Raw genomic sequence first — 26,428 nt, forward strand, 5'->3', positions numbered from 1 at the left:
CAGTCTGCGGATGGTAAGCTGAGGATAGACGAACATCTATGTTCATTGATGAACAAAAATTACGCCAAAATCGAGACACAAATTGAGGGCCCCTGTCAGAAACTATGGCCATGGGGAGCCCATGTAATCGGACTATGTGCTGTACAAATAGGGTAGCCATCTCTTTAGCAGAAGGTATTTTTTTTAAAGGGACAAAATGGGCCATTTTGGTCAAATAATCTATGATTACCCAAATGACGGTGTAGCCATTAGAAACAGGGAAATCAGTGACAAAATCCATACTGAGTATTTGCCAGGGGGATGAGGGTATAGGCATCAGTTGTAAAAGACCAGTTGGGGCTTGATGGGGTGTTTTTGATTGAACGCACACTGAACACTTTTGAATGTAATTTTTTACATCATCAATGAGCGTAGGCCACCAGAAAAATCTTTGACACAGTTCAATATTCTTTTTCACTCCAGGGTGACCAGCAAACGCAGTATCATGAGTCCAAGATAAAACAGTTTGTTGCAAATCCTGAGTTGGGACATATAATTGTTCATTATGAAACAAATAATCTCCTTTTTTTAATCAAATCAGGTAATACGGGAGAGTCGTGTTGTTCCTTTTGTATTTGAGGGAAAAATTCTTGAGGGATACAGAGTCCAATTAACTTGTTGTCTGGAATGACCGATTGAGTTTTTTCATTAAGTAACTCATCATCATGATAGCTTAAGCGGGATAGAGTGTCAGCTTTTTGTTGTTCCTTACTGGGTCTGTATGTGATAAAAAAATCAAATTCGTTAAAAAAGAGGAGCCAACGTAACTGGCGAGGAGTTAAGGCCTTAACACTTTGCTAGAACTGTAAATTGCGGTGATCAGAATAAATGGTTACTGTATGACGGGCTCCCAGTAAATGATGCCGCCACTCTTGAAAAGCTAGTTTGATAGCCAACAATTCACGTTCTGCCATGTGTAGTTTCCTTCTGCTGGTAATAGACTCTTTGAAAAATAGGCAACAGGATGGAGCATGCCAGTTTTTGGATCTCTTTGTGATAGAATAGCTCCAACCGCAATTAAAGAGGCATCTGCCTCAACCTAAAAAGGTTGTGTAGGATCAGGGTGATGTAAAATGGGTGCCTCTGTAAAAGTCTTTTTTAGGAGCTGAAGGGCGTTCTCTGCTTTGTCTGACCAAACAAAACGGACCCCCTTTTTTAACAACTGTGTGATGGGGGAGACAGTGGCAGAGAAATTCGGAATAAAATGGCGATAAAAATTGGCGAATCCCAAAAATTTTTGAATGTCCTTAACAGATTTTGGTGTCTCCCATCTAAGAACAGCCTGTACTTTGGATTGATCCATGGCTATTCCGTGAGGTGAAATGACATAGCCTAAAAAGTTAACTGTTGTAGTATGGAAGATACATTTGTCTAATTTGACAAACAAGTGATTTTCTCGAAGGCGCTGTAAAACAGCTCTAACATGTTCTACATGATCATTAGTGGAGAAAGAATAAATTAGGATATCATCAATGTAACAGATGACACAAATGTCCAAAAAATCTTGCAAGACTTCATTTATGAAGAACTGGAACGCCGCTGGGGCATTGCACAGCCCAAAAGGCATTACTGTGTATTCAAATAACCCAAACTTAGTTCGGAAAGCAGTTTTCCACTCATCCCCGTCCTTCATCCTGATGAGATGATAAGCACCTCTTAGATCCAATTTGGTGAAGATGGTGGAATTGCGGACCTGATCCAAAAGGACAGGTATGAGTGGCAGGGGGTATCTGTTTTTAACTGTGACTTTATTTATAGCTCTATAGTCAATACATGCTCGCAACTCTTTGTTTTTCTTCGGAACGAAGAAAAGAGGAGAACTGATGGGGGACGTAGAATGGCGAATAAACCCCTTGAGCAATAAACCATCCAGATACTCTCGTAAGTAATGGGTCTCAGGTTCTGATAAAGCGTAGATCCTACTATAAGGAAGTGTAGCTCCAGGAACTAAATGTATCCGACAGTCATAAGACCGATGAGGAGGCAACTGAGATGCCTGCGACTCAGAAAAAACATCATGAAAATCTTGGTATTCTTGTGGCAAAGAGGGAATTCTAGTTTCGGAACTGTCAAAAAGAGAAGCACAATATAAGGGTGTTATTGGAAGCTGTCGTTGCTGATAACAGTGCTGCGAGCAATGTGCTGAATCTAAGGTGACAGTTCTCTTAAGCCAGTCGATATTTGGGTTGTGTAATTGCAACCACGGTATTCCCAAAATTGCTCCGAAAACAGGAGTATCGATCAAATCAAACTGAATTTGCTCCGAATGACCATTGGCACAAATCATGGTTAAAGGATGTGTTTGGAATTTAATTAAACCAGAGGTCAACTCAGAACCATCAACTGCTCGAACGGGTTCGGGTATCTCCTTCTGAATGGTAGTAATATCGAGGGTTTTGGCTAATCCAATATCTAAAAAATTACCAGTAGCCCCAGAATCCAGAAGAATAGGAATTACCTTTCTAGTTTGGGCTTTTAGGATCAAGGTTACTATAAGAGTCAAATGACGAGGAGAGGATGAGACCGTGTTAGCTAGATGGTAAGGGGGGACCCTAGTGTCAACGGTGCTCGATAAGGAGGCCTCTTTCCTTATCGGGCTGATTAGTTTTCCAACTGATCATTTTGGGAGTTAGTAGTGTCGATATTACAAACTACCTTTCGTGGAGCATTTGGTCTCAAAGAACAATCATGAGCAAAATGACCGGCTTTTCCGCAGTATAGGCAAAGTTTTAATCGCCGTCTGCGGTCCTTTTCTTCCTTAGTTAACGGTCCGCGAAGACTACCTATTTGCATAGGCTCAGACATCTGAATTGGGGCCAACTGTTTCCTTCTTCTCCTGTTTTAAGAACAAGAATTTTGTGGTTTCACCACGAGTTTTTTCCCCTTTTCGTTCGCCTAGACGATTGTCTAAACGAAGGACTAACTCCATGAATTCAGAGCAGTCAGTAGGTAGATCTACGATTTGGGCAAGAACATCCTTTAAGTCGTCTCTTAAACCTCTGTAGAACAAGGATGTTCTTTTTTCATTAGGTCATTTTGTTTCAACTATTAAACGATTAAAAGATGTAATATAAGACAGCAGATCCTTATTTCCTTGACGCAAGTTAAGTAATTCATTGTCACTAGATTGAATCAAATGGTGTTTAACAAAAAGTTTTCGCATTTCATTTTTAAATTGCAGGAAATTGTGTAACAATGGATCGTCTCTATCGACGAAAGGGATTGACCAGGTAGCGGCTACACCACCTAAATAGGACAAAATGAAAGCGACTTTGGTAGCGTCAGAAGGAAAAGCCGTAGGTCGACATAAAAAATGTAGCTGGCATTGGTTCATAAATATATCATATTTATTACTGTCGCCAAAGAAACGTTCTGGGGGAGCTAAAGGCACTGGAGTGGGTGTAGTAACACATACGTTAACCGGTTGAAGAGCTGGAGGTTCAGTAGATGTTGCACCAAAAGTAAACCGCGGGGGTTGTACTACAACTTTTGGTCTAACCGATGCTTCTTCCCATAAGTTGTCACGTGGTTTATATCGTAAGAGATCACTTTTAAGAAGTGCGTTCTCAGTTTTCAGGGATGCTACTTCTTGTTGCAAATCTGCGAGCACTCTGGAAATGTCCTGCATGTTTAACGCCTTTTGACCTCCTGTATTTTGATCTATGGAAATGTCCATCGCACGGGTTGACTCTAATTTTTGTGGCTTGACTTTCTGTTGGTTTTGTCTCACCACTCACCTGAACAACCAGGAAGTCAACAGGAGCGATGCTAGTTCCTCTACTCTCACTGTATACTTCTCAGGGTACTGGATACTTACAGCACCCCTGTCAATTATACAAGGAGGGAAGGGGTAGTGGGACGAGAAAGAGACAAGAGAAGAGACTGGGTCTGCTTCCACGATCAGATACCGCTATCTGGACCAGCCAGGATGGCACTTGCAGAATCGCCCACGTTGTACTGTAAAGAAATGAGGAAAGAGTAACCTCTAAGCTTATTTACCAATCATGAAACTCATTCATTCATACTCTAAACGCTGTGATGTATTCATCTTTTTGTGTTACTCTCTCTTAGTGTGATGACTTTTTAATCTGTATTCTGTATTCAGCACATTCTTAAGCTGTCATCTTTAAAAGACTCTTTCTCTGTGAAAGAAATAGGAGTTCCCTGTACAAAGCAATTTGGCAGTGAATTCTTATATTTTAATATTCTAGAAACACTTTACCTTTTACTCTTTCTTTGTATTTCTTAAGAGTTTCTCTGTATTCATCTCTTTCTCTTATTTTCTATTACTCTTCTCTAGTCGGTATAGAACTTTAGGTGGACAAGATAATGCTACAATATACTATGTTTTTCCAACATTAATAGAAATCATAACGTAGTCAAAATAATAATGCACTCACAAATACTTTCAGGATACATACAAAGCCCAAAGAACTTCTGCAGGGGAAATCACAATAAAGAATTATTTTATCGCGTTGCTTCTTATTTGCAAAAAGGTCAAGTGTTCCAACACGAAGGAAAATACTTGTTCCGGTAACTCAGTGTTTTTCTGAAGACCTTAACCCCTTCGATGCTGCGCAGATTCCGCCGCTGTGCTGACGGAATCTTGCGCGGGCGTGGTCATGACGGAATGGTTCCGTCATGAGCACAGCTCAACCGTGGGTCATGACGGAACCATTCCGTCATGAGCACCGAAGGGGTTAATATCGCAACAGTTATTGACTTATTACTGTTGTGATTCGATGCGCAAGAATCATTAAAGTTTTCAAAAACAAACTACAAATGCCAGCCTTATGCGCGTAACTAAGAAACCTCTAAATATCGGCACTTAGCTGACAAGAAACTCTGCCGAATCGGGAACAAGAAGCGGACGTCCAGCGCTGCTCCTTTTCTCGATTGGCTTTCCTTTTTGAAGTTCCGCGCTGCTTTCCCGAAGTCTCGTGTTGCTTTTTTCTTAGAAAATCCATGCCGGAGTCCCTCGGGGATCAGCGCGATGTTCAAGAAGCCGAAGCCGTTCACCCCCTGGTGCAGGAACAAATAGAAAGTCAAGCGGGGTTTCCTGGGTAACTTGGCATTTTATAGGCAGGAATTTTGCCGTTATCAAGCACGTTGTTTCTCTTGGTGCAATACTAATAAAACGTGCTCCTACATCGTGCCAACAACTTGATGCTTTCAATTATGTGCAAAAAACGAAAATAGAAATGCGTGTCTTTTCTATTGCATATACTATGTGCCACCAGACTGTTTAGCAAACATAACATTAACTTTACATACAACTTGTACACAAGGGTCCACATGATTAAAAACGTTCCTCTGTGATAGGAGGCAAACAGGGCACAATACTGGACCAGTGTGAGGCTTTTTCCTGACATCGTCCTGCAAGTCTGTTGGAATGTCTGGGCCCGTGCTCCATACAGTAACCTTCCAAGGACTCTGGACATCCAAGACACCTCGAGGAATCTCCCTTGAAGTGAAGGAGTCACTTCCCTGCATCTGCAGGCACCGCAACCAAGCTTACCGGTCTGCTGCTCCTGGGCTCTCATGGACACAGAATGGCTCAGCAACACAGGTGGTGGTTCTGCAACTCACTCGAGGCCTGCCCTGTCCTCTCACCAAGTTTGAGGCCAGTATCCCTCATCGGAACCGCTGGAACAGAACCCATGTGCACTGCACTGACGTGCTGTTGCAAAGGCTTGTTGTCTTCCTTCCTCCAAGATCTTCTGGCTCCAAGTAGCCCCAACCTCAAGCATCTCTTGTGACCAAGATCTCTGTCCTCACCACGTCGCTTGCACCATGGGCCAGCATCTTTGGTGGGCTGCTCGTGGTCCTCTTGCGACTTGAGTGCCTCCGGCCTAGGGGTCCTTTTGAGGGTCTTCTTTGATTCCAGTGGGCTCCCCTGATTGATCTGGGGCATACTCTGACTCCCCTATTTGTGGTGAGTTACTTGGACCTTGCTGGTCCTGACACTGTACCTTTTTCGCATTCCACGTTGGTTGCAGTTGCCATGACTTGTTGGTGCTCCCGACGGGCACCGACCCCTCAGCTCTTGACATCCGACGTGGGACAGCTCATGAACGGCTCCTGGTCTTCCACAGCCTCGCTCGGTCCACACAGCTGCAGCTCCAAGGTCACCGTCAACTCCTCTGCAACACCTGATATTGGTGGGCATGCGTCTTCCGTGCCTCCTGGTCACTCCTGAGTGGCATAGACTCTGTCCCCTCTGCTTGCAGGTACTTCCCATCTGGAATCCACCTTTGGGTTCAACAGGACAGTTTCACCTTCTCAAGAAGCAGCATCTTTCTGAAGTTCTCCTTTGAGTTTGACGGCGGTTTCTAACGCCACTGCACATGTATGCACCCAGCTTCCCTGGTGTAGGTATCCTAATCCCTAGGGTATCCATGGGTGGGGTGACTCTCCAACCGTTTGTCTTCCACGGGGTTCCTTCAGGGCCCACTGGGAACTGTGCTTCTTAAAAACTGTAACCGCGGCTTAACCAATTGACTTGAATGGAGCATGCGCTCATGTTCCCACTCTGCACACGGCCTCCGTGGGGTTCCTGGTTACTTACCTCGGGTGGTTTCTTGGTTCCCCAGAACTTCTACATCTTCTGAGTATGGTCTTGACTTGAGTTGTGGTTCGCATACCACTATTTTAGTAAATGGTTTGTTCTCCCCTGGCGACCACTGTGTATTTGTGCCATTTACCTTGTTTTTTTTTTTGTGCAAAGTATTGTTTACACTGGGGATATCTCCAGGTAGGAGATATTTGTATGTGTTAGTGAGTGTCTTTTAATATATACCTATTTTTATACATGTACTATGTGGTTCTTTTTCACCTAATCTATACCAATAAGATTACGTTCTGATAGAACATGCTGCTTTACACTCTTCCGGACAAAGCCTGAAGGCTGTTCTCCACAGCTTCCAGTTAGAGAGCTTTCTAACGTTGTCTTAGACCACTAAAATCACCATAAGGGTTGTCTGGATTACTGCAGGGTGCCCACGTACATAAGTGGGCACCATATACTAAGCCGGCCTCCTACAATTGGAGATCCGCTTCTTTTCAACCAATGATGCCCATACTGTGGCACTAATAAAAAGCAAACTGCTAGAGTATGAGGAGGCCTTGATCAGGGCGATGCATTATCTTGGCCGGAAAACAGTAGACAGGCGTTATTGGGAGGGGGACAGGGCGGGCAGGACACTAGCCAGTCTACTTCACAGACCTTGGGCGAATGGCCACATTATGGAGATACTAGATGATCAGTAGGTAGTCCACATGAGCCCCGACAATATCAGACATGTCATGACCAAGTTCTACACTAATCTGTACTTTGCCATACTCCCACATCACTCCATGGACTTATCCTCATACTTTAATAACCTATAATTGCTCTGGTTGGAAGATGCTCACCGCAATTCCTAAATGAACCCTTCACTACTGATGCCATTGTACAGGTGATTCGCAGCATGTCGGGGGACATAACACCTGGCCTAAATGGCCTCACTGTAGCCTTCTATAAAGAATATGTCCAAACGCCCCATCTTTAGGTTATGTATGAGGAATCCCTGACGAAGGGATTACTGCCACCCTCACTTCCTGAGGTGCTCATTGTCACTGTCCTGAAACCGGTTAAGTCCCCTAAGCTCTCTGACTTCTGCAGACCCTTATCCATGATCAATGGAGATAAGATATTAGCCAAACTGATCGCATCCTGCAGGGCTGCGTCCTGGCCCCAACACTGTTCTCCTTGTTCCTTGCTGACCTCCCAGGGTGGGGTCAGTGACTCAGTCCTTTTCACCAGAAGTAGGAGGTAGACCAGTGTAGTGTCTACTCTATGCAGAGGATTTGGCAATCTTGTACCTTACCCAAGTAGGCCTGCAGAGGAAGCTGACCATATTTTATCATTATTGTGAAGGTAATAAATTAAAGGTGAATCTGGAAATAACTAAAATGATCCCATTTGGAAGCCAAGCCATATAAGTGGCTGCTAGGTAATAGCAGGGTTGAGGTTGTATCATCGTATAAGTACCTTGGTATGGCGTTCACAAGACAGTTGAGCTGGGTCCTGCATAAAGAATTGGTGGAGATGAGAGCAGCAGCAACAATAGGGGGCCATGTTTGTTTTAAGAATACCTTTGGTGGCTCTTCCTGGACTCCACTTTTAGGATCAAATCTATTTAGTATTAGTATTCACAGTTTTCGATTGTACACAGCATGTCACCTACATCCCAGAATGAGCCGACCGCAGAGAATGTTTGTCCAAAACGAAACTGTGATAACACAGCATGTCGCCTATAACACAATCAGCAGACCGCGGCGCTACTATAATCATTCATGCTGTTAGCAAAGTATGGTGTTATATTATAAGGAATTTTCAAACCCGGTAACATTAGCAAATAAAAACATCTATAGAAGAAACAAAATAACTACTTCCCACCCTTCCCTCCCCCCACCCACTTCCTTCCCAACAGCTCCTTGTGTGGCAGTGTTTGTGTCTTCAGTATTTAGTCCCTATAGGGATTTCTTTTCTCTGGACATTACAGGGCCCCTAAGGATCGCCTAGTCTGGGGGGGGTCTGGTATCAATCTTAAGATACACAAGTACTTTGGGCATGTAAGCTCCCTAAACTCTTTGGCAAGAGTGGCGCTGAAAGGGGCCCAGATCTTAGCATAGCATGCATTATTTGAAGAAGTGGCCATAGATAGGCGCTCCGTTCCAAGCAGGAGCCATAGCACGTGCAGCCACAGCCTGTGGTCAGGGAGCCTATCAGTCTCCCAAGCAGCAGTATCACTCGCTGTGCGCATTCAGCGCTAGTGCCATCTGTCTCCCTCGAATAGAGAAGAGGGGACTTAGGAGATGGTGTATGCTGGAAAACTGGGTATGGGGGTGTGGAAGGCTGCGTCTATGTCATCCATGACCTGGTCCCAAAATATACCTAGTTTTGAGTGGCTGACATCTGGAACATACGGCAGATGGGGAACTTTGTAATGATCTATTGAACAACTTAGATCTTGCTTTGGCTATGACACTGAGGGGTCCTTTAAAATGCTTTGATATTCCCACTTTTAAAGGGCATGGCAAGGGCACCATTATTGACCATATGCTATTTTCCGTGCCTATGCAGACCTTTTTGGATTCGTTCAATATAGTCCATAGTGAATTTAGTGATCATAACCCCCTGACAATCCGTTTGAAGGGACCTTGGATTAATAAGGAAAAACAGATCTGTAGTTCAGGTAGGCTGGGCACAACTGACGGGAGGAGGCGACTCAAATGGTCAATGGTTGTGCCAGATCGACTATATAAAAACATTGTAGATAAATGCACGGAGGACATGAAGACCTGTACATATGAGGGAGGAGATCCAAGGCAGGTTCTTATTGCATATCAAAACCTGACGGAGAAGGTGTCAAAGTTGATGTTGGTCCCCGCAAAAAATATGGAGAAAGGTGGGCCAAGGTGGTTTAATCATGATTGCTCTAAAGCTGCTCGCAACCTTAGGATGGCTCTGGCAGTTAAACCGAGAAATCAGGAGGATGTCAAATTATGCCGGAAAGAATATAAATCTGTTATTGCATCTCATAAGGAGTTTTTAAGAAGGGAAGCTTGGAGAGAGATACTTGACCCCTCCACCCTAAAAAATAGTTCTAGATTCTGGGTGCTAGTCAAAAAACCATTTTTGGTAGAAGATCCGGGTGATGGTCTAGTCTGTTGCATAACCAAAGAGGAGTGGGAACTTCATTTTAAACAACTGTATTACTCAGTACTCCCTGTAAAAACTGATATATTACAGTGTGTTAGGGGAGATACTATTAAGTTTAATAGAAGTGAGGTGATGAAGGCTATAGAGGGTTTGACAGCTAGGAAAGCTCCAGGACCTGATGGGATCCCTCCAGACCTGTACAAGTCTGATCCGAGTTTTTGGGTACCGATTTTGGTTGTAGTTTTTAATGCAGCTGCTAAAGTGGGCTGTCCTCTGTCATGGGGATTATCAACGATTGTCCCTGTGTTTAAGAAAGGAGACAAGGGCAGCCCTCTTTGTTATCGACCAATTTCATTGATTGATTCTATGGTCAAGATTATGGGGAGAATCCTGCTGCAGAGATTGTCATGCTGGGCGGCTGACAATAATATCATGTCAATCTCAGTACGGTTTCTGCAGTGGTCGTTCCACCATAACACAGTGCCTCAATCTTTTTCTGGTCCTGAGTAAATATACGGTTGTGCAGAAGGGGACTATTCACCTTGCCTTCATGGATCTGTCATCGGCCTTCGACTGTGTTAACAGGGGGAAGGATGTGGCAGACCATGAGGGAGAAGGGTGTGGACAGGGGGATTATTGATCTTCTGGTGGATTTGCACAGTAATACCAGTGCAAATGTTAGATATTCTGCTAATGGGGATACTACAGGCATTTTTTACATTAAGAAGGGAGTACGCCAAGGCTGCATTCTCGCCCCATTTCTTTTTAATTTTTATATTAATGATTTAGATGTTGTATTACAGGAGGTACAGGCAGATAGCCCTTGAGTTGGCAGGCGGAGTATTCCAGTTCTTTTATACGCAGATGATGCGGTTTTAATTTCCAGAACGGAGAAGGGTCTTCAGGCTCTCCCAAACGCTTTTAATATTTTCATGACGGACAGAGACTTATTGGTCAATAACTCCAAATCATATATTATGCATGTTGGCCGACAACCAAAAAAGAATTTTGTTTTTAAACTAGATGATGTTTTAATCCCTACTACACAATCATTTTCATATCTTGGTGTCTCATTTGACTCCAAGCTTAGCTGGGGCCCCCACTTGGCCAAAAAAAAGGGGAATTGGCAAGGGTAAATGCCTTATTTTTTAACTTTGCAACAAAATTGGGGAAGAAGCCAACTAATGCAATGATTAAACTCTATAATGCTAAATCAGTAGCTACCGCTATATATCGTAGCGAATTATAGGGTTACGTAACTGGAAAGCAGTTACAGGTTGTAGAAAATAATTTTTTCAAACGTCTTCTCTGTGTCCCCGCCAGCACATCAAATATGGCAGTACATGAAGAATTAGGGACAAAGTATTTATGTGATATATTTGCTCTAAGGCCCCTGACCTGCTGGGTAAATTTGTGGTTAAATAAAGAGATACCGCTCACCCATATGATTGTGAAAGACCTTGTGTCTCAGGATAATTCAATGTCCGTCCCCTGGTTAAAATATTTGAAATCCTGCTTTCGCAGGCTCGGCCGTCTGAATTTGTTTGACAATCCATGCGGGATCGTAAAGGGGGATGTGGTAGCAATCAAGCAGGCTTTTTATAGGAGAAAGAGCCATATGTAGGAAACAAAAATTGTACATTTGTTTTATTGACTTAAAAACCGCGTTTGATTCTGTACCCAGAAATATTCTTTTGAAAAAGCTAATGAATTGGGGTATATCAGAAACTCTTTTAAAAATGATTAAATTATTGTACTCAAATACCTGGGTGCAGGTCAAAATCGGCAATGGTAGACATACTACCCGCCGCCTTGAGACAAATCTTGGCTTAAAACAAGGATGTGTGCTCGCTCCTTGTCTTTTTAATTTATTTATGTCTGATCTCCCAACCCATTTTAATGATGTAAATTCACAATCCCCTTCTGTAATGGGTAAAGAAATTAAATACTTACAGTATGCTAATGATACTATTTTACTTAGCCAAACTATGATAGGACTAAAAAGATTAATACATTCTTTTAATATATATGTAACCCAAAATGGGTTAACAATTAATATAAAAAAAAACAAAAATTATGTTATTAGGAAAAGGCAAACTTGGGGTAAAGGACTTGAGTATCAATGGTTTGTCTGTGGACTGTGTAAAAACTTATAAATATTTGGGAATTACATTTGATGATCGACTATCATTCAGACAGCACTTCAATAACTTAGAAGAGGCTAAAGGTTCCTCACTTGCCTTCGCATTTAGAAAATTAAGAGATAAATTAGTATGCCCCAATTATGACAATCTACTTAAAGTCATGAAAGCAAAACGTATTCCCTCGCTGGGCTATGGGTCTATTATTTTTAAGGGTAGAGACGTGAAAGTATTGGAGGCCATAGTTGCAAGGACATATAAATCAGTCTTTAGGATTCCTAGGCAGATTTCATGTGCCAATTTAAGACTGGAATTTGGCTTACGGAAACAGCTCTTAGTGCGTAGAGCATCATTTGTAAAAACACTATTGGCATTATCTCGAGCCAAGGAGGGCACGCTGGCCAATATGTGTTGGAGCGAGATTTCGACCAGTGAATACTCTAGAAGCTGGCAGGATTATTTAGCTGAGTGTCTCCTAAAATTCGAATGTCCCAAATTGGAAGACGAAACAAGGAGTAAAATGGATTATAAAAAAATAATTAATTAAACCGTCGCCTTGCTGTCAGAATTGTTGGATAAATATGAGCTGAGAAAAAAAAAACACTTTTGGTCTATTGCCAATTGCTTCGAAAAATGATGGCCCAACCTTATTTACTTTTTCATCACCAAAAACCCTTAATTAAGAAGAAATTTATGTTACTAAGGTTTGGAATTTATCCAACCAAAGATGGAACCCCAAAATGGGAGTCCAAATGGGCATCAAATATTTGTCGGCTGTGTGGGCAGTATGACGAAACCTTGCTGCATATGGTAACACTATGCCCAAAAATGATGAAGGAACGGAAAATAATTTTAAAACCTATTTTTAAAGAAATGGGACTTAGGACTTGTAGATCGGCATTAATATTTTGCCTAAGTGGTGTCAATGTCTATATTATACACCAATTTGTAAAATTTATACTTACAGTGGAAAAGAAATTATGTAAGGTTGACACCCAAAGTATATGTTAAATTTGTTAAGGCTGTGAAATGATGATGTTGCTGTTTTTAAGGTGATGATGAATTATTTTTATGGCACTTTTTAATTGTTTGCTTTTATAGTACTACTTTTAGATAATGTACTAATTGTTTGTTTTTAGACTACCACTTTTAGATAAATGTTCCATTTATAATGTTTATTATTTTTATCGATTGGCACACGTGCACTTTATCCCTGAAAACTGCCACGTCCTGTAAACTATTTTAAAAATGAAATAATGTTGAATTATCCCGTACTGGAAAAAGTTAATTGATTGTGGTCAACTTTATGCATTGTATCCTGGAATGTTCAATTAGGTAATGTGTTTGGTTTGTATTTATTTCTGGCCTTTCTTGTAATGGTTTTAATTAATCAACAAAATAAATAATAAATAAATAAAATGGATAGGGTGGCCCAAAGAGAATGGGTGGAGCTTATGAAACCCAGTTTCAGAAAATATGTGATCCTTAAAACCTGTGACACAATGGAGCCGTATTTAACGGGCACTTTTACTTCGCATGAAAAATTTTTGTTGACAAGGTTTAGGCTTAATATTTTTCATCATCTTTTAATTAGACCAAAGTCAGATATTTTTAATAAGACTGCTGATTCCTGTGGCTGCGACGGAATGTCTCCACAGGATATGTTGCATTTTATATTTTTATGTAAGTTTTATGAATACCCGCGTAGACGTTATCTTGCTGCCCTTTTAAAAAAACTTAATTTTAATCAAATCAGACCAGCACTTGTGCATTTACAGCTCCTGCATAGTGATAGTGTTCTACATGTAATAGAATTTTGAAAATTAACAGTTAAACTGAGAAACTGTTTGGATCAGTGAAGTTGCATCTCTTAAAGTATGATCAGTTTACCTACTGGATGATCTTTTTAGCCTGTACCAAACCTAACATTATTTGCACTTTATATTCTATCCTATTTTTTACTTGCCTCATGTACTATGTTTTGTATTGTGTACCAGTGTACTTTTATGGTGTGAAACAAAACCGAAATAAAGTCTCGTTACTTACTTACTTACTACCTAGTTTTGGGCAGTGCCAGAGGAGATGAAGCAAGGTCCCTGGGCTACCACACTAACGCCAAAAGTCTTTATTAGCGAATAGTGGCATAATAGGTGAGGGGAACAAGATTAGGCCAGCGGTGGTTGCCACCGAGTCCTATCCTTTCTGGGAGGGGCCAGTGACTGGTGAAGAGTAAAGGCCCCACGCTCTATGGTGGCGGGGGATCCATGCGGCCCTCCAAATATGGGATCCTGCTACTCTTTGGTCCATGAATACCCAGTGTTTCTTGGTAAGCGGGCAGTTCCACTCTGCCAATTATCTGAGTTGGGCTGCTTGGTAGTATTTCAAAAGAATAGGGACTGCCAGTCCCCCGTGTTCCTTGGTGCGGTGCAGAAGATGTCGCTGCAGTCTGGGTTTCTTGCCACCACAGATAAAGTTTTCAATGTCTTTTTGCAGGGACCGTATCCACCCAGGAGGTGGGGACAGTGGGAGGGTCTAGAAAACATAGAGTGCGTGTGGTAGAATGGTTATTTTTACACCTCCTATGCGACCAAGCCATGAGAGGGAGAGCCGTTGCCAATGTGGCAATTCCTTACAGGTCTGGGAAATCAGAGAAGCGTAATTTGTGTCAGCAGTTTTGGGGAGGCTGCGCTCTAAGGCTAATCGGAGATAGGGGAGGCCCTCCATGACCTGCTGAAAGTTATGTCTCAGCCGCAGAGCCTGTTTAGTGTCGGGTTACTGTGAGATTTAATATAAGGTATTTCTTTTCTGTATGTTAACTCGGGAACCCGAAATAGTGCCTAACTCCTGTAACTCCGAGATAATAATTGGAGAGAGGTTAAGGGCTTTGTCACTGAGGGTCGCATTGTCAGTGTATAAACTGATCAAGTGTTCCATGCCAAATGGAATACCTAACGCAGAGGGATTGTCCCTTAGCCTTTGTGCCAAGGGCTCCACATAGAGCGCGAATAAAAGAGGGGAAACGGGGCAGCACTGGCGGGTGCCCCGATGGTTAGGAAACCCGGTGGATTGGAGACCATTTACTCTAACTGTTGCGCCGGGAGCGCTGTAGATGCTCTGTATCCAGCGCCTATACCAATCTCCGAAGCCGAATCGCCGCAGGGTATCAAACCGGTAGGGACAGTGCACCTGATCGACCGCTTTTTCTGCGTCTTATCGCTAACAACAAGGCTTCCCTCCGCACGCGATGAACTTTGTCTGTGAGATGACAAATGCGTTTTGTATAGTCACTGCATTGACGCACAGGAATAAACTTGGCTTGGGTCGGGTCAATAGGCTCCGGCATAAGGGGATTGAGGGAGCGCGTTAAGATACTCGCAAACAGTTTTGCGTCGATGTTAAGAGAGATTGGCCGGTAGGCACTGCAATGACGGGGATCTTTCCCTAGCTTGGGTATTACCAAAATAGAAGCCTCTAGCATGGATTCGGACATGGTGCACGAATCAGCGAAAGAATTGAAGAGTCTCGTAAGGCGAGGGGCTAGCTCCAAGCAGAAGGTCTTATCGAATGCCGTGTTAGAGGCTTCAGTCGTGCTATCGCAGAAATGACTTCCTCGGTACGGATCAGTACGGATCGGAGTTTCCAAAGCCTCGGCCTCCGCTGAAGGGATGGGGGGTGATCGCAGCACCATCGCGGTTAGCCCAGGAATCTGTCGGAGCAACGATCTCTGCAGAGTACAATTTAGCGTAGAACGCCTGGAAACCACCTGCAATGCTGTCGGCGTCCCTTACCTTAACCCGGTCTTCTGTCACAATGGATTCTATTGAATTCGCATGTTGCTTACTATGCAGCCAATGCGCTAAGAGGCGGCCTGCCCTGTCACCCCCTGTATGGAATTTATGCTTAAGGCGTAATGTGACATATTCAGCCCTGTCGATGTCGAGGTGTTTCAATTGGAGTTCTCTTTCCAGGCCTCTCCAGACCCAGGGTGCTCCTCTGTTCTTGTGGATTGCTTCTAATTCGAGGACCCTCTCCTCTAGAGTCTTTCTCGTATCTTGCTGCATTCGGTTATTTTACGCCGCTCCTGCTATGAGCTCCCCACGCATCACCAATTTCAGAGCTTCCCAAAGCGATGGAAGCGTTGTGGAGCCCAAGTTGTTTCATGCTAAGAAATCCTGCAGGCCTTCCCGTAAGGCCTGTAACTTAGGGTTGGGGCTGTAGCTGGGGGGTCTGCAGGATAAGGGTGTTGGGAGCGTGGTCCAAAAGTTTGCGGGGTTCAATAGAGGTTGCCTTAACCTGGTCCCATGCTTTACTCCCTGAAGAATCCTACTGTCCATGTATGCAGACGATGTCAGCCTACACATCTGTAACCTAGCAACCCTGCTCCTTTCATTAGGCTAATTATCAATTTTGGAGGCTATGCAGGAATCGCTATTAACTGATCCAAATCTGTGACATTCCCTCTTACTTCAACTATGCAACCCTTAGTCACAAAATTACCCCTGCACTAGGGTGAGGCACCAATACCAATTCGATATTTAGGAGCCTGGATTAGCCGCAATCTGAGTGAACTTTGGAGTGCTAACTATGGCAGGCTTCTGGCATGGCTGGAGGATTGTGTGCAGTCATGGAGCCGGTTGCCGCTGTCTTTGGTGGGAAGGATTGCACTTGCCAAAATAGTTTTACTCCCTATAGTCCTCTACTTATTCATAAACCTTCTGCTCCTGCTCACTGTCTCCTTCTGCCGCCGTCTCCACTCCAACCTAGTCACACTGGCAAGAAGAGGCCCACTACCCCAGGTCAAGTGGGAAATCCACACTCTCCCTTTTGAGCAGGGCAGCCTATGTGCACCTGGCATGGACCTATACTTCTACTGCGCTCAGGCGCAGTTTGCTCCCTAACTCCTGCACTGATCCAACGCCATACAGCTCCAGAAGCTGATAATGGTGCAACCTGTCCTCTCAGTCCTGCTTTATACCTCCCCCCAAGGTGGCCCCAAACTGAGGTAAACTACTCAGCCTGTACTATCTGGGCATGGGACAGACTGAGGCAGTGGGCACGCTTTGAACACTTGTATTCCCCGACCGTGCCACCTGCTAGACATCCCTCCCTTCCTGCGTTGGCTGACCTGGGGCCCTGCGGTGATCTGGAAAGGCTGCGGCTTTACACGTTTGGGGATCTCTACAAGGTGGGCCACTTTCTTTCCCCTCAACATATCCTGGGCAACCTGTCCTACACCCTTTTGGATTGCTTACTTACCATCAGTTACGCGCTGCCGCCTGTGATATACACAGAACTTTCCCTACAGCTCCACCAACATTTCATGCGTTAGAAATTATACTCACTAACCACTCTTCTCATAAACTTATCACTCACTTATACACAATAATGCAGGAGAAGGCCCCGATTTGTGTCCCTGCAGCCTGTGCTTCAGGGTCTGCTGAGCTAGATATGCCCATCGGCGAGGAGTAGTGGCGATACTGCGGCGCCCTGCCCACTGTACACCCCCCTAACTTTATGCTTCATTAAATACAGTTCAAATATCTGCATAAAGTTTATCGTACACCAGTTCAGATATGTAGGGTGGTTCTGGTTGTATGTTTGTACTGTCTGCGCTGTTACGCCCCTACCACTACCTTCTTGCAGTTGGCTTAGGAATGTCCTGCAGTCTCTGTCTCCTGGGAGAAGGTCCTTCCCACTTTTGAGACGATTACTAAGTTTGTGGCCGGATGAACAACGCCAATCGCTCTGCTCAACTTTGTTAAAGACATTCCACTGTCTGTTCGCAGGCTCGCTGCTATTCTGCTCTTATTGGCTAAATGTAGGATTGCTGTCACTCGGGGTAGGCGTACCATGCCCTGCCAGAACCACTGTCTGTGAGACGCAGCCTACTGTAAAGAACCGTTGTGGTGTTACTGGGATTTAATGCCTGTGAATTCTAAACCAAGACATATGGAGTCCATTGCTGACATTTTTGGCAACGAGAGGTCGCTCACCATCGCTACAGAGATCATCTGCTACCCCTGCAGTAGACTCTTTCCACACCTCCATCCCAAGAGACCCACAACAATGTCTAGAACTACACCACATTGGGCTGGGGCGGATGTGTTCAGACCTAGGCTCCCAATTTAGTCTATTTGGATCAGTGATTCCGCATGCAAGCAGATTTGTTTGAATGTACTCGGCTTTATTATGTGACTCCCGATCCACTCTCAATATATCTCCATTGTGCACTGTTATGTGTTCCACTTCCATATATTAAAATGTTATAATTAAAAAGAAGTGTACTGAAAGTCAGTTTGTACCACAAGATCCAGATCACTTAGCAATTGCTAGTCTTAATATATGTAAGCGTACACCAAGTCATAACATGTTCCAAACTGATAGTTACTTGTGCATGAAGATTTAATGATTATAGTTGTGTTATTCTGTAGCCATTAGCAGCATATTGCAAGTTCAACTTAATTTTGCAGACATTTATCACCATTGTATACTAATAGTTACCATTTGCTGATATCTTTACAGCTGTATACACCATGCATTTTCATATTTTGCTCTCCTATACATTTGTTAGATTTTTTTTTTAGCCTTAATTTAAAAATGTTTCATTGTCCCTGGATTATACTTGGCTATCTATTCAATTTATGCAGGAGGAAGTAGATCAATGGGTGGGGCATGGGACAGACAGGAATAGGGTCCTAGGGGTCCTTGGTTGAGAGGCAATAGACTCCTGGACCTAAAATGTCTGGCCCCTGCTTTGGCTTTATATGGGTGTATGTGATATATTATTCTGCGTTGCTTTTTCAATCAGGATTTGTAGAGCGCGGCTGCGTAACTCGTGAGGGTTTCGAGACGCTTTTTTGAATGTGGTCAATAAAAGTGCACATTGTAATAGCTTCCTTTTTCTCCTCTTTAAGGTGTTGCTTGGCCAGATATGCATCGTCTAGCAGACCGAGTTCATCTGGAGGAACTGACCAAAATTGGCATTTTGAAAGGCAACGTGGATGACATGGTCAAAGTTCATCTGGGTGCAATCTTTATGCCACATGGTCTGGGACATTTTCTTGGAATTGACGTGCATGATGTTGGAGGCTACCCAGAGGTTAGTATTCCAATACAATGTTCATTTAGGTTGGGGAAATAGCCCTTTATAAGTCTGACTACACACAGCTTTACCTGGGAAGACGTGTTGTCACCAAGAGCACACCACACAATGCAGTCCCACAATTCTCAACCAAATGAAACATACAGAGAGGGGCTTTGGATCACCACTTTTCAGCTATTTTTGGCTGAGCCCTCTTGAGTTGGTGGCTGCATGGAGTGTCCATCTCATTTTCCTATCAATGCACAGCATTCTGCAGATGTATTCATATTAAAAGTATTCCACCAGTGTGATTTGTTTTGGGGATTTTTAAAATATTTTTTAGTAATTACCCTTCTAGGTGCATTAACATTGCGAAAAATGTTCATATTCCCCTCTTGTATCCAAGCCACCCCTGGCACTGTCGCTTTCAAGTTACATGTTCCTCTGTGGTCAGTAGTCCATCTCAGCTTATGCTTTGGAGTGTGTAGCAGATAATTTGCTGCCACTGGGAGCTCACTTCCCTCACCTGTAAGATTGGTAGAGTCGAGCCTGCTCCCTGTGGGCCGCTGGTCAGAGCACGAGAAAGAGCCCCACCGCGCTATGGCCTTCCCCTTGCTGCTGGTCCAAGCACTGGTGAAAGCTCCACCCCTTCTCTGCTTTAGAGGAGTAGAGGCAGTTCTGTGGCAGTGTCAAGTTGCATTGTTGGTGACTCTGGGTGATAGTACAAAGCATACGAAATGTAAATACTCTCCCTTCTAAAATAGCTGCTGTCTTTGCAAGCCATGCTTCCCAGTCGTCCTTCTATGTCAGCGGCTCCTCCTGGCCCACCGCCTCTACCATAACTCTCCAAAAGCCAGCAACCCAGTGGAACTTGTGGATGTTGGTGATCGGTCTCAGCTGACTTCTGCTCCTCCAAGCATAGTACAGTTGAACACATCCCAGCAAGGCGATGGTACTCGATGTGTGCACATGGGGAGCTCTTTTTTTGTAAGGGGAGATGGGAAGTCATTCTTTTATTATGTGTCTTCCTACAGGGAAACACGTACAAGTTATTTTAAGAGGGCTTCAGGAGATTACCATACATCCAATTGGAACCACATTCCAAGAAGTGGTTCCAATTGCTATGTGATCATGCTTTCATTGAGGCCTTGTAAGGCACTTGAAATAATAATTTGATAGCATCCTAGAATCCATTCCACATGTAGGGCTGCAATATAAACGTCTAGGGAGATCGACATAATGCTGCTCATTTCAAAGTAATAGTAACTGTTATACATTTCTCCAATATATTCATTTCTCCTCACTGTGACTACTACAGCGCTTGGCCCCAAAGTAGAAAACAAGGCATTCAAAAGAAATATGACAATTGGATAAACTTGAGCAAGGTAAAACAAGGACTGATAAGACAAGCAGCAGAAATATATAGACTTTAAATAATGTATTTCTAGCAAGCAGTATGTTAGATTTCGTACTCTGAAGAAAGCATGTATGTGTATGATCGTCCTAATCAAATGCTTTTTTATAAAGTGCTTTAATCCACAAGAGGCATCTGAGGTTATACATCAGAAATGCTCAATTAGACAATATTATTAAAGGATGGGTACATGAGTATGTGCATGTATGCAAGTGTGCCTAAAAACAACTGCAAGCAATGTCAGATATGTTGTCCCTGTGTCAAGAGAGGCAGTGGCAACTGGATTCAGCCTAACTTACCTACAACCTTATGGTGTTGCAAAGGACCGCATAGTGTCGATTTCAGAGGAATGATAACTCAAACAATTTCTCTTGATCGCAATCAGAATCAGTTAACGTTTTGTGAAGAAGTGAGAATCACAAATGTAAATAAATTGGCTTGTGAATGTGTGCAAGGGAAATGTAACCTATGTTCTGAGTCGGTTTATGTAACACTGCCTGTCGCAAAGCATTTGAGACTGCTGGGCTTTGCCGCAACAACTACTCTGTCAGCGTGCTGCATTTGTCTTCTTAGCTGCAATGCCCTGATCCTAAATTTGCATGATGCAATGTGCAAAAAGGTCAGGTTCAACCTACTTAAGTTGCTGCTTGATGAAGGAAACAGGGCGGACTTAAACAACATCATGTACATAATAAGTAAGTATTTTATAAGTAAGTAAGTATTTTATAAAGCGCGCAATCACCAGAGTATCTTGACGCTAGCGGAAACCTCAGAAACAGCTACTCAAATACAGGTACATTTAGATGATGCAGCAAAGATCCATGTCTTTAGCAATTTTCTAAAGAGAGGATGACTGGATTGGGATCTTCCAGATGGGGCAGCTAGTTGCAAAGTTTGCCAGTCAGCCTGGAAAATCTCCTCCCCTCCCCTCCCCTCCTCCCCCCCCCCCCTCACACCCAAACCCCCAGGTGGTCTTTTTTATTTTTTGTATGACCACCAATTTGGCAGTGGCAGATCTTCGATCTCTCTGCTGGAGTACCAAGTAAACAGATTTCGAAGATATAAAGGCCCCAAGCACTCCAAGGCTTTATGGGCCAAATAGAGCGCTTTGAATTTCACTCTGTCTCCCAACTGGCAGCCAGTGTAAATCCTGAATCTTTTTGGAGACCAAACTGAATTTAGACAGCTTCAGAAGTAGACGTGCTGCTGATTTGTGCAGAGATTGTAATTTCGACTGAAGCCTTTTATTTATCCCCAAATACAGGGCATTACAGTAATCTATCCTTGACATGATCAGTGCTACCACCACCAGTTTTAGCAATTCCATGGGAATAAATAGGAAGATTTTTTTAGTATCTTGATTAAATAAAAACAGGAAGATGTGATGCAGTTTATCTGGCTTGAGAAATGTAATTGCTCATCAAAAAGGGCTCCTAAGTTTTTTGCCGTCTGAACTGGGGAAGGTAATGCTCCCTAATCAACCGGCCACCAAGTGTTGTTCCAAGACCGAGTATTCTTTCCAAACAGGATGATCTCCGTTTTTTCTGCGTTCAGCTTTAAACAGTTTCTTTGCATCCAGGTTGTAACCCGAGTCAGACCGCTGTTAAAATTGCTTGCTGCTATGTCACCATTGTCCGGGATTAACACAATAATGTGTGTATCATCAGCATAGGAGATGACACACAGGCCGAAGGATTCAATTAGTCTTACCAAGGGAGAGATGATAATATTAAAAGGTGTGGGGGACAAAGAAGACCCCTGAGGCACCCCACAAGGCAGAGAGAAAGCAGTGGATTTAAAACCGCTCAACTCAACAATTTGTTCTCTGTCTGCCAAAAAATAACTCAGCAGGGCCAAGGCAGGGCCTCCTATCCTAAACTCCTCAAGCCGGTTGATAAGGACCCCATGGTTTACCTTATCAAATGCGGCTTAGAGGTCTAGGAGAATCAAGGCTGCCTTTCCTCCCTCTTCCAGAAGCTTGCAAATCTCTTCAGTGGCAACCACTAGGGCCGATTCTGTGCGGCGCTTTGGCCTAAAGCCATATTGGGAAGGGTTCAGGATTTTAGTAGAGTCAAGATAGATGGTAAGTTCCTTGTTTAAGGCCTTTTCCAAGAATTTCACAGGGAAATGTAAGCAAGATATAGGGTGGTAGTTCTTTGTCATAGTGGGGTCTAATGTCTAATGTTGGTTTCTTAAGAATAGAAAAGACGTATGCCTTCTTCCAGGCCATCCGATAATAACCCTCCCTTAGGATAGTGATTAGTAAGATCATCATTACTCACCAATCCCGCACCCAACACGTCCGCCCCTTGTTGAAACTTCTTCATTGGCTCCCAGTTGCCAAACGCTGCGTGTTCAAATTGGGCTGTATCATCTTCAAAGCCCTAACTGGTAGCGGGCCTGTTTTCATTTCTTCTCTAATCACTCGCTACCTCCCCACGCGTGCTCTCCGTTCGTCACAGGCCAATCTCCTCACCCTCTCCCGCTTTAACCGGAAAAAACACGGCGGGCTTAGTTTCTCTTACTTAGCACCTCACACATGGAATTCCCTTCCTTCAGAACTCAGATTTGAAATATCCTATCCTCACTTCAGATCCCTTCTCAAAACTCTTTTATTCATTCAAGCCTACCAGTAACCTCTCGATCTAGTACGATATTGCAATAGCGCCATGAAACCTTTGGGTGTACGTGCGCTCTAGAAATTCATTTAACATAACATAACATAACATCAGATGAGTTGCAATCACATCAGGAACAAGATGTTAAATGAAAGGCGGACATGGATTCGCAGCCCGATTTAGTGGCCTCAATTAGTCTAGTAACTTTATCCACCATCAGGGGCGTAAAGTTAAACAGGACATCTGGAGGAGTCCACTGACCCTTGATTCTAATGATACAGGCAAAGTCACGATTAAGGGGGTCTGTCCTACACTGAGAACCCTGATCTGGGATATGAACGCAGACAAAACAGAGAATCTTTTCTTTGGGGAGTTTCCCCCATTGTTTTGGCATAATTTCTGGACGACTGAATCCCCCCCTGTCCTTCTCCTTCTGGCCATCCTGTGAAAAATCTTGGCACCTGGTTTGATGAGAAACTTAGTTTTGGTAACCAGATTGGCAAACACACTGGCACTTGCTTTCGTATTTTAAAACTCCTCCACAGATTCTTGCCACTGTTGCCTCTCTCTGCTAAAGAAACAGTCATCCGTGCTTTGGTCACCTCTCGCATCGACTATGCGAATGCGCTGTATGTCGGTCTCCTGTGCTACCTTTTGGACAAATTGAAGGTTGTTCAGAATGCTGCCTCCCGTCTTCTACTGGATCTTTCTACGCGCTCCAGTGTTAGGCATCACCTGCGTAACTTGCACTGGCTGCCAGTTCAAGCGAAGATAATGTTCAAGGCCGTGACCATTGCTCATGCTGCACTTTACGAATATGGCCCTGCCTATCTCAGGAAACTTTTTCAGTTTTATACCCCCGGCAGGTTATTCATTCCTCGAACATGCTCCTAGCGTCTGTTCCCAGGTTTCGTCTGAAACGTAAGGGGGAGCTCATTGGCCTTCCTTGCCACAACATACTGGAATTCCCTTCCTCTGGATCTGCGTAGTCTTAAGAATCCTTTGCAGTTTAGGAAAAAACTCAAAACTTTCCTGTTCAATTAGCCTGTCTCTAGTTTTCCGTATGTTTTTAGTTCCCTGTGACTCTTGGGCTCGCGCCGGGACACTCTATTTAGTAGCTGTGCGTGCTACAAATCCCCAAACATAACATAACATATGCTGCAAATTCTTTGCAAACACAATTGACTATTTTGGAGAAAGTCGGCCAGATCATTACAGAAGGATTGATCTGGCATAAAGGTGTTTCCTTGATCACAGCTAGTAAGTTGGGTCACTGTTTTAAACAGTTCAGTGGAAGAATTTTTTGCTACCCTCCGATTATCTGAAAAGTATTGGGTTTTTACTAGGGTGATAACATCTTTATACTCCTTGCATAAAATGATGTATTTAGTTTTTTTGTCTGGGTCATATTCTTTCCTCCAAGTACGTTTGCCCGCTCTGCACTTTTGTTTGAGTTTCATCAACTCAGGGGTATACCAATGGGCTGAGGAGGGCATTTCCTAAAACTTTTTACATTTATCTTCGGGGCTAGTTGTGTGAGTGAAGAGTCAATCCAACCTGTTAAGTTGGTCGTTGAATCAATGTCAGCATCCTGTCTTGGACTCACCTCTTTGAGGGCAGCAAATAACTCTGTTGCCTCAATTTTCCACCAGGGGCATACTATCAACAGGACACCTACACTACTAGGTTGAGGTCTTTTAGCTGTGATAGTTAGATTATCAGTGAAAATACCGGCCAAGATATGACTGGTATTATGTGTGGGTACATTGACAATATGTTTAAGGTCAAAACTGCAACAGCAGTCTTTCAAAGACTCTGTTTCCTTATTAGCAATCTGTTCTTGAGGAAAATTCAAATCCCCCAGTACAGTGAACTTCTGAAATTCCATGCACGATTCTATGATAGCCTGTAGCTTGGTCACAAACACATTCCAAGGGGTGGGGAAAGGGGGGAGGGATAAAATAAAAGCACACTGGAATTTGAAAGATAACATTAAGCCTTCACCATCGTCCAGAGGCATCACTGTGTAAGAAGCATTACCTAAGTTTCTGTAAAGGATTGCGATTCCTCCTCCCCGCTTACCCACTCTATCTAATCTGTGAAGCTTATAGCTCTCTGGAATTGCTACATTTAGGTCCGGTTCCGAGGTTTCACCTAACCAGGTCTCCATAATGAAATCTAGGTCAGGGGCATAGTTCTCCATGAAGTCTGCAAACTCCAATTTATGCTTAGTCAACGACCTAGTGTTCAGTAAAGCACAGGCAGTAGTCCTCTCTACAATGTTATTGTTAAGCGGGGGTGACTGAGGCTGTGTATTTGATTGCTTAGACCACAGTCTGTATCCTGCGTAAAGGAAAATTTACAACCTGCTCACTTGTAGGATTTGGCAAACTGATTTTCATCAAACTGTACACAGGGAGTGGTGGCTTACCTGTATAGCTCAATGCTAACAGTTCTGTCTTTGAGTCCTTTCGAGGCTTAAAACGGCCAGGGGTTCAGGCGCAGAGCGCATTCAGGCGCAGACAGGCTTGCCTTTGGTGGTACATCATGATAATGTCCCCAAATTATGTAATTGAACCCGACCGTGTCTTGCAAATCGAAAACACCATATTTAAAAAGTGAGGAACCAGTAATGCTGAAAACCTAATTTCTGTTTTACAGAAAAGTCCTTTTCTTCCAGACACACAATTAATATTGCCCACACTGAATAGTTGATATTCTCCACCATTCTTTTCAACCAAATTACAGTACATCACATGTGGTTGAGTGCTGGGAATAAATGCATTTGTAATGAAATGTAAATGTACTATAATGTACTCCCGGCACAGTGAGTGATCCGGCTCCAATGCCATAAAGACATTACCTTGGGATTGCTGCTCTTACTTTCTGAGAAGGAGTTAAGAGAATGCTTATAGTGTGTCTTGATTACAGCCCAGAAGTACTAACCTATATAAACCACTACTAACTAGACAATTAGGAGCCTCCAGAAAATTATGGAGACCCAGGTCATATTATTTTTTACAGTATGTCCCAACATTCTCATTCAACCAATCAACCATTAACAGCAAATTTAGTTAAACACAAGAGGGATTTTCATAATTAAAGGAGATAATACAGTGAAGGTAAGATAGAGACCTGAGGGGAACAGCAACCAATGGGTGTCTGTCAGTGAATCTATCTAACCACCCATATTTATCATCGTTGGGAGTCTGAGCAGAAGACTTGCAAATAGAGGAGAACATATAGTATATAATCCTCACTAATCCCCTAGTGTTGCTATACGTGCCCTAGATACTGCCTTCTACTACTTCCCTGCCTTTCCTGAGACCAGTGATGTTGCCGCCGTACACTAGGAGTCTTGTGCTGCACTCACCCCTTTATTGTGAGGTGAAATAAAAAAAGTCCCTTAATACAGAGAAATTATTCTCA

At 43.3% G+C, this 26,428-nt stretch overlaps 1 protein-coding gene across 1 annotated transcript in view; it reads left to right on the forward strand.

The window, feature by feature from the left end:
* Positions 1 to 26,428, forward strand: part of PEPD (peptidase D) — a 294,060-nt gene that overhangs the window by 247,488 nt on the left and 20,144 nt on the right. Inside the window, exon 13 of the mRNA XM_085638402.1 lies at positions 18,801 to 18,985. Within this exon, the coding sequence (XP_085494528.1) occupies positions 18,801 to 18,985 (185 nt within the window). The remainder of the gene's footprint in view (positions 1 to 18,800; positions 18,986 to 26,428) is intronic.

The sequence above is a fragment of the Triturus cristatus genome, chromosome 12, assembly GCF_964204655.1.
Source record: "Triturus cristatus chromosome 12, aTriCri1.1, whole genome shotgun sequence".
Classification (NCBI taxonomy): domain Eukaryota; kingdom Metazoa; phylum Chordata; class Amphibia; order Caudata; family Salamandridae; genus Triturus; species Triturus cristatus.